This window comes from Leucopleurus acutus, assembly GCF_964270905.1.
Source record: "Leucopleurus acutus genome assembly, chromosome: 8".
Classification (NCBI taxonomy): domain Eukaryota; kingdom Metazoa; phylum Chordata; class Mammalia; order Artiodactyla; family Delphinidae; genus Leucopleurus; species Leucopleurus acutus.
Genome location: NC_139151.1, coordinates 31,671,063 through 31,680,339, shown reverse-complemented (window position 1 = coordinate 31,680,339; position 9,277 = coordinate 31,671,063). Strand labels below are relative to the sequence as shown.

The 9,277-nt window shown below is 41.6% G+C and overlaps 1 protein-coding gene across 1 annotated transcript; it reads right to left on the bottom strand.

Annotated features, from left to right (window-relative positions):
• Nucleotides 1–553: 553 nt before the first annotated feature.
• LOC309964857 (tripartite motif-containing protein 43-like) lies at nucleotides 554–6,451 on the bottom strand (the record flags this gene model as incomplete). Its single annotated transcript, XM_082844058.1, has 5 exons — nucleotides 554–1,142; nucleotides 2,185–2,423; nucleotides 3,552–3,716; nucleotides 5,056–5,151; nucleotides 6,041–6,451. The coding sequence occupies 5 exons, from the start codon at nucleotides 6,449–6,451 to the stop codon at nucleotides 554–556; spliced, it is 1,500 nt and encodes a 499-aa protein (XP_082700184.1).
• Nucleotides 6,452–9,277: the final 2,826 nt, after the last annotated feature.

Genomic DNA, 9,277 nt, shown 5'->3' with positions numbered 1-9,277 from the left:
TCTTTTCCCTTATATTATTGTAAAAGTAAGGGACCTGCAAATTCTGGGTTCTCTAAGAAAAGAAGACTTATCCCCGTCTCCAGGGCCAGTGGAGATTTCTCTGTCAAATCGGTTTTCACCTTGAGGGTGAATTGATGTGTAGGACAGAGTAGATCATGAGGAAGGAGGAGAAAGTTGGGGGCTGACGTGGGTCTGGTTGGTGACCAGGTCTGTCCATGCTGTGTAAGCCCTGGGTTCCTGTACTGGTGTCAGGAAGTGGGAAGCACACGCCCACACTTCGGTGAGTTGAGCAAGCTCACAACACAGGTGAACAGCCACGTCACACATTCCAGACAAATGTCTGTAAGGCAAGCTTTTATTGTCAGGAAGATGGAAGACACCAACAAAAGTTTGCATTTGACACTATCTTTATAACCAATAGCAGTAAAAGGAGGTTCCATTACAGTAGAAAGAGCCTAAAGACAATGAAGTAACCTTGATTCGCTGCAGCTGAGAAGGGTTCCCTCAGAGAAGGAGTCCTGAGCATCCAGTCCGGGTCCTGACTTAGCCCTGCTCACGTGTGGCCAGTGCAAATGAAAGGCCTGACAGGGAAAGTGAACAGGCCATCCTCGTACCTCCAAAGGAGGGAGCGCCCGGCAACGTCCACAAAACCCATACTCCCACTGTCAAAATCAAGGAACACGCCAACCCTGCCCTGAGGTTTCCCTATGTACCGAGGAGTGTTTGGGATGGTGGTCCAGAGACGGTAATGATGACCCTCCTTCACACACACAAGGAGAAAGTTGTCCCTGTTGCATTCCTTCAGTATGCCGTCATCCTTCCTTGTCCAGGGATCCTTACAGACACCTACAGCCCAGTCCCAAGAGCTGTCCACATCCACCTGCCAGTACTGTTTGCCAGAGGTGAAGCCCCGGGATCCCCATGCAGCAAAATACTGCGATGTTCTGCCATCCAAAGACACATAGAGGCTGTCACGCTCATACTTCAGACTTCTTGCATCATCAAACAGCCTGATGTGCTGGCTGCTTACTTCATTATGGAATAAAATTGTTACTGTGGAGAGATGAGAGAATACTCCAGTCAAAATCAATGTTAAAAATAAAATTATGTCTATGAGAGAAGAGGGTCCACCTAGGGTCTCACTGGGAGAAAAAAAACCAAAAAAAACCTTAAGATTATTAGAAGTGCAGTTCTAACTGGAAACATTGGATTCAAATGTTGCCGGGATATCTGCTGAGGAAACGGATAACTAGTTACCGTGGAAAACACTTCCTAAAAATTCAGAGATTATACAGGATAGGGAGGTCATGGCTACTTCTGGCTGGGTACTTTTCCTGACATCTAAAAGACTGGACACCGGGCACTGATCACCTCCAAGACCATGACAGTATAACTCACCTCCACCTCCACCACCACTGCTCAGGGAAAAAAAAATTCATTGTAGAGTAGAGAATTGGTGATCATTCTAGCATCTCAGTTAAGTTAGCAAATGGACACTGCAGAAACAAAGCCTAAGGATGGCTTCTTAAAAGTGGTTTCCTTGTAGGAATTTCCGCCTTTGATATGTGGTTCCAACGTGAGGCCTAGTCTTCCACTTCCTGCTACGTTACCCTCCAGAGTTAGGTTGATCATGAAGCTCTATGTGGCTCATCAACCACCGATTTGCTTCCTTGTTGTTGTTCACAAATCCTGGTCTCTGCATCTAATTTTTGTGGCTTATATATTTTTTTCTAATTATATCAATGGAAAAAAACACATCATACATTCAATTGCCAAGAAACTTTCAAGCAAAAATGTTTTTTACCTCTAAGTAACTGCACTTAGACCCTGAAATTGGAATGTCCTGGATTAATAACCCGTTTCCTAGAATTCAGTGAACAACTGACATTGTATGTGATGCTATTTCTAGGGCTCAAGGAGCCATTTTTGGATCATGTCCTTTTTTTCATTATAAAAATTATTTATCAGATTTATAAGTAATTTATAAGGCCTGAATCACATCTATCCCTACACCAGCCTGCGTGTATTTTGTAAGGATTTTAATGACTCTGTGACTGCACATGTCTATACGTGCCTATTTGCAGGCTGTTCTGTACAAGGTGAGAGATGAAGAGGGAAAGATTGTCTGTGGAAACATTACTGAAGGACCTTTCAGGGTGGACACACCGATGGGGTGACACTCACCTCAGAAGCAGTTGAGCCAGTCCATCAGCCCAGTGATGGGTCTTGCATGGAGTTCTGGCAGCAGAGGCTGAGGCATGTGCAGCTGTGCTGACTCGCTCCTGTAAGGAGGAAGATGCGGTTAAACTTTCTGCCGGCCAGGACTTCTTAACCACAGCCTTTAAGAAAAAGTCAGCATCCTTCAGCTCAACTCTCTTATCAAAATCCTTTTCTCCACAATCATGGGATGGGATCATGCCATTCTTAGGAAATTTTTTCTCACTTTAATTCACGACCTGATTTCACCCCCATTTATCAGAGACACTTGCCTCTCTCACCTAATGTCTGGGAAGTACTAGTCCTTGCACTTCAGTGTGTTTATGATTTTGAAATTTAAATCAGAAAAAAACTGGCCTTTTAGAAACTTCTGCATTGAGCTCTACAGCACATATCTCTCTAAGCCACAGGAGCAAACTTCTGATGCTCAGTTCTGATTCAAACAGGAAATCATACTCAGCAAAACAGGCACCACACATGCACACACAAGCAATGTAGTATTATCTAGAAAGTTATGTGTTCCCTTTGTTAAATGCAGCTTGATCTCTTTCACAGCGCCCTGGTCAGCATCACAAGATTAGACTTACCATTTCAGTTTGTCTCCCAATTCCTGTCAAAAATAAAATAAAAAAATATAAGATTTGACTTCTTCATAAATAGCCAACCAGGATTTGGTTTGGGGAAAACTTCAGAAGACATCTAATCACCACCACAAGAAAACAGTCTGGAAAATTCGTTTTCCTTTTTCTCCCTAAAGAAAACTCTGGCACGATGTGTTGAAAGTATCTAAATTCTTAATAAATTAACAAACCTGAGGGTGAAAGAGAAAGAGCAAGAGAGAGAGAGAGAGTGAGAGAGAGAGAAAGGACAAAGGTAGTGATTGTGCATTGCTGCAACCCTCAGCTCTCTGTAAATTCGTCTTTCCTAGGGCTTGTCCAAAAGGGTAATATGCCCCTCCAAAAAGGCAACTCAAACCTAAGATATCCCAACAGGAGGTGGAAATATATGAGCTTTTGCCAAGTTTCTCCCATTGCCCAGCTGGAGATCAAAAAACTGAATGACAAAACATAAGTTGCTCCTTTCTGGTTTTGACAGAAGCAAGCTACAAAAGGAGATTTTGAGAAGGGAATATTCCTGGGGAGTCTCCATAATAACAATTCTGTAAAGCTTGCTCAATCATGGTTTGGATGAGTTGCATTTCATCTATAATATTTCCAACTAGGAGAGACTCCCACCTTAGGATGCAAGAGATGAATAAATATCCCCCTGGTACCATTTAATGGTCATTGAAGGTGTGAGCTTCAGATAAAATATTTTCAATCCTCAGTTCTTACCTGGAGCAGCTCCACATCTGGTTTATAGGACATTTTCATGAGCTCTTTGTATATTACTTTGAGGTCTGTCTTCTTTCCACTCATTTCCTCTTGTCTTTTTCTGATTTTCTTACAAATCTTTTGGCTTTCTTTTATAATACTCCCTAAGTAGTAATTTTCTTCCTCCTGAAGAAATGGAGTTACCATCTGATAAGTTTTCCTAATCATGTCTCCATATCAATACACGTAGAACTGTTGTGAGATGGATTTCAACCGCATTTAGTTTGCTCTGATTCATGTTCTCTCCCAAGAAGCTACATCCATCCCAAATTCGTATCTTCTAAGAAATCAATTTATTCCTCTTTCCTTCACTTATTTTTCATTGTTTTTAACTGCATCAAGAGCCAAACCCACCCTTTCCTCAAACCATTTTCATCAAATTCATGAGTTCCTGAAACATCTGGAGAAAATCTTTTCATGGATCATTTCTTTCATATGCCTGCTTTCAAATCTGAAAGACCCCATGCAAGCAATTGAAATGTATGGGTGATTCATACATCATATGCAATATCCTCAGCTCAATGTTAATAAGTAAATTCGTTTCTCATCTCAATCCTCCCAAACTCCACAGCCTGAGTTTCTCTCTGAGCAGCCATGTTCCATTTTACTGTCAGGGTTAGTATCCTCAGGAAAGATCTTCCTAAGAATCTCACCTACTGCCCTCAAACAGGTGCCAATGCCCATAGCCCTTTCTTTCTGCCCTCCTTTTTTCTATAAACAGGTTCTGTCCTCCCTCTAAGGCCACAGCCTCCTTCCCATATTGTTTGGAAGGTCATTCATCCTCATTCCATTGCATATTCCCTCTCAGTATTGATGGATTCACTCTCTCACTCTCCATCTCTGTCTTTCTCCTTGTTCCTTTTCTCCCTGAGGTTTTTCTTTCACATGTCACATTTTCTCCTACTTGAACTAATATCACTCTCTAGCTAGTGAGCTGTCGCTTCTCACGATGACAGGCACACCCCTTAAATTCCTGTTCATGTCTCCTTTGTATCACCTGGGCTCATGTACTAATCAGACTGAAGTACTTGTGGTTCCCAATGATATGCCCTTTACTTTCTGGAATGTATGACTTACAGAAATCTGTGCCTGAAATAACCCACGGATTTTTAAACACCCACTTGATCTTCAGACGTGGGATTGATCTTAAACATGAGAAACTTTCCCTGGGATCCCGAATCATGGGCATGGAATCGTCCACATCACTCCATGTGCCTCCACCTTAGCACTGGTGGCACATTCTTCTAGTGGATTTTTGTTGTGGTTACTGATCCATTAGATTCTAAAAAACCCAAGAGGCGGGTTTTGTGGGTTCAAATGGTACATAGACAATGTTTTTAAATGGTGTTCAACCCATTCTCAGAATTTCATGGCACATGATGATTTCACCTCAAATTATTCAGGGATAAGTTTCTAGCATGTCTGCCTCAACTTGTTTCAAAGAGATATACATTCTCATACTTACCATCCAAGGTTCAGTTCCTCTGCCATTTTTCTTGAGATTTCTTTCAATTTCTTGGATCTTTTCCCATAAAGATCTCATTTCGTTTGCCAGCTTCTCCTGTAAAATAATTGAATTTTAACACCAGAAAAGCAAATAGATTGAGGTTTCAGACCCCAAACGATGGAGTGTACCCAGGGATGTCAGGTACAGGACCTAGAGGAAGACTAGAAGGACGGGAACAGATCACCACATTTCCCTATTCTGCCTCACTATAGATCACTTTTAGAAGATTCCACACTACAGAACCACACACCATCAGGGAATCTTAGATCTAGGGAAAGGAACAGGATTTTCCTGAGCATGGCTAATTTTCAGGTAGTTTGGCATCTAGCAGTAGAATTTGGATGTAGTGATGCTCGCTGCCTGCTAATTCCAATGTACTGCATCTTCCTTCTTTGTCCAGAGTCAGGAAACCTGTATCCAATGGAAAACACTTTTTGCACTTGTAGATTTTAGAGACAAAGACTCTTTCTCAAAAGGAAGGCTTTATAGAGCCTTGAGCATAATAATGTATCACCCAAAGAATTTCAATTAACTTTATCACCCAGCCATTGGATACAAGTTCCATAAAGGGAGGTATGCTGCAGGATTTTCTTCATAGCTTTGTCATTGCTACCTAGGTCTGTACCTGGCACTCAGTAAAGAGAGGGTTTAATCATCATTATGATCATAATATCCTTCTTTAAAAAATATTTAATTTACTTATTTTGTTGTGACAGGGCTTAGTTGTGGCTCGCTGGGTCCTTAGTTGTGGCATGCATACTCTTATTTGGGGCATGCATGTGGGACCTAGTTCCCTGACCAGGGATCGAAGCTAGGCCCCCTTCATTAGGAGCATGGAATCTTAACCACTGTGCCACCAGGGAAGTCCTGATTGTAATATCCTTTTAATCTCTTGGCTGTACCATCCTCCAGCTCTCTAAGTGCTCACACAGACATCACTCACCCAGTATTCCTCAGCAGCCTCTTCAGTGGAACGGTGTCTGTGAGCCCTGTGCTCCTGACTTTGAGAGCAGACCAAACAGAGCAAGCTCTTGTTGGCTTCACAGAAGATCTTCTTTGTCTCCTTATGGGTCCCACACGTATGTCCCTCAGAGTTCAGGAATTGCCCGAGATTTGCTTTTCTGGCAATGGACACCAGATTCTTCAGAAGAAAATTGGTTTTGAGGTTTGTCTGCTCTGATCGTTGTCTGCACACTGGGCAACTGGCAGGGTCTTCAGCTTTCTCCCAGAGAAGACAGAGACAGGACCTACAGAAGCTGTGTCCACAGCCTATGGTGAGTGGGTCTAGAAGGTAATTCAGGCACACGAGGCAGGTGAGCTCTTTCTGGAAGGCTTCTGGGATGTCTGAGTCCATTTTTCTGAGGGAAGGAAATCAGGAGTTTATCCCTCTACCCCAAAGACAAAAAAGGCCCAAGCAATATCAGACACAGATTGTCACTGAATAATACACTGCTTCAGGAAGGATTTTTCATTTGACAGAAATGGAAAAGTGAGACACAAAGAGAACTCTCAAGAGCTGCAGAAAATTTTCCCAGCTGCCAAACCAACACAACTTCTTGCCCTCCTTTCCCTACCTAAAGGAGAACCTCAGGTTTGTTGAGATCTTATTTTCCTCTAGATAACATGAGCCTCAGGAGTTTCATCTAATTTATAGCTCTGTGTGGTGGGTCCTGATTGCCCTAAACAATCAATCATGATGCTCAATGCCAGTCATTGATTTAGCGCCGCATACTTGACTAAGCTTGTATTTTTATTATTTCGTATAATTGTCAGGCATTTTTCTTTGCATATCCTTTTTTATCTCATTCTGAATCTAGATCCACAAACAGTTTTTTTCTTTGCAAAACACTTTCTGAATAATGCAGAGATAATGAAGAGGACCCTAAACATTGTCAGATTGGATCCTATTCTAACCAGAAGCAACTTACATGGATATAGTAATCTGTTGAGTTTGCCTTCCTGTCTTATCTGTACCAAACTCATCAATCAAACCAAAAATGAAAGAGAATGGTTATATCTTCTCAGTCTTTAAAAGTGTTATCAAGGGGCTTCCCTGGTGGCACAGTGGTTGAGAGTCCGCCTGCCAATGCAGGGGACACGTGTTAGTGCCCCGGTCCGGGAAAATCGCACATGCCCCGGAGCGGCTGGGCCCGTGAGCCATGGCCGCTGAGCCTGCGCGTCCGGAGCCTGTGCTCCGCAACGGGAGAGGCCACAACAGTGAGAGGCCCGCGTTCCGCAAAAAAAAAAAAAAAAAAAAGACTGTTATCAAGCACCCCTTTCACCTTTTGGTAAGATGAAGTTTGCATGTAATGGTAATAATCAGTGCCGAAAAACAAATCATGCTTTTTAAAACTAATTTTGCTAAAAAATTGGGTCCTAGTGTCTGTACTAGTTAAGTACAGAGGTTCCTCAACTTTCTTATATTTCTTTATGTACACAAGTGTCACTTTTCTCTTGCCCAATCATTTCTTAGTTTCTTTAAAATTTCAGTCAGAATAACTCACATTTCTGAAGAGACAAAGTTTACTTCACTTTAAAACAATATTTTCTCCCAGATTATTGCATGCATTACCTAGTTCTCTTGTGTACAATATTATGTCTCCTGTGTATAGAGGCACACTCCAGTTTTAAAGTAGACTGTAATAGGTACTGCACATGAAGTCAAATAGTCCTAAAAATTATTTTTAGGCTCTACATCAAACACAAACATATAAGATATCAGACAACCACTTTCTGAGTCTTTGTAATGCATAGGAATAACTAAGAGATGAACAAAATCAGATAACTAGAACTAATCACCATATTAATTCCAACATGTGTGCCAAGACAAGAGGGCAATACAGAAATACAGTCATTTCTCTAAGTTGGCACACAAGATTATTTCAATGAAACAGCCTCAATTTTCTGTTAACATTAGGAAATTGTGTTTTTTTCCCCTCAGGAGAGTCCCAAGAACTGCTCTATGGTGAATTGTGTACTCACTGAAAGTGCTGTAGAAACAATCCTCGTTGGAGAAGTAATAAGACAATGTCCGCACGGGGATCAAGGCTTCCAAGGGTGGTGGTGGTAGCTCTCAGAAGTCTCCAGAGCCAGGTGAGCTCCAAACACTGGCTCTCAGTTCTGGAGAAGAATGAGTTTGGCTCCTTTAGTGTCCTTACATTGAGCTCCGAACCACACCCGCTTTTTCCAAGTGATTGCATTTCACCAGTCTTCTAATAGGGTTAATATGGATAATGAGATTTCCTGAAACCTAGGACAAGACTGCTTTAACACCTTGGATAATCTTCATAAACCCATCTCTGCAAACACCTTCTCACCAAGAACCACTGATTATACCACAAAGCCACCCTCAAATAGGCCTTCATATGTGTTTCTAGATATCATGGATTTTTATTTTTAACTTACCAAAGAAGTTGGAAAGATGATTTCATCACTTAAGAGTTTAGCAAATGTCTTGGAAAACTTGGAAATCTGATCAAGCCCCCCAGTGTCTCCCAGCAACAACAGGACAGGAGATTCTCTGCCTGGTGCTCCCCAACCCAGCTCAGGGGGACAGTAGAGAAAGGCCCCAGCACAGAGACCCCTTTGGGACAATGTCATTTATAGGTTGCTTTGGAACAAAACAGAAACAACAATAACCACAATGGGAAAACTAGGACAAAGAAACATTTTGAAGAAATAACACATACCCTTCCCTTCCTTTCCTGATATATTTCTCACTGAACAATCAACTTGAGAATGCAGAGTTTTTGGAAGGAGTGAGAATCATGACCCTCTCTTGAAGTCTTCCAAGATACATGTACCATATATATATATGTTTCCAGTGGTTGATGCTCCTAAATGTTTATGAACATGATTTAAAAATGACCTTGAACTGCAAAAGCACAACCTCTCTCTCATGGGGGACCACAATTGTTACAAGCATTCCCAAGGTCATTATTTTTCAATTCTTAACCAATTTCCTTAGCACCCTTCTTTTCTAAGTGAAGTATGGCAATATAGGTTAATTACTACAATAATAATTTGTGTTCCCAATTAGTCATAAAGTGGTTTTGGGAATGCTGACATGAAAGTGATTTTATTTTATTTCTCTGTTTTTCTATATTTTACATATTGCAGCAGTCACTAAAATCAGAGCACCAGATGCAAATGTACAGTTTCCTCTTCAGGAGACACTGAC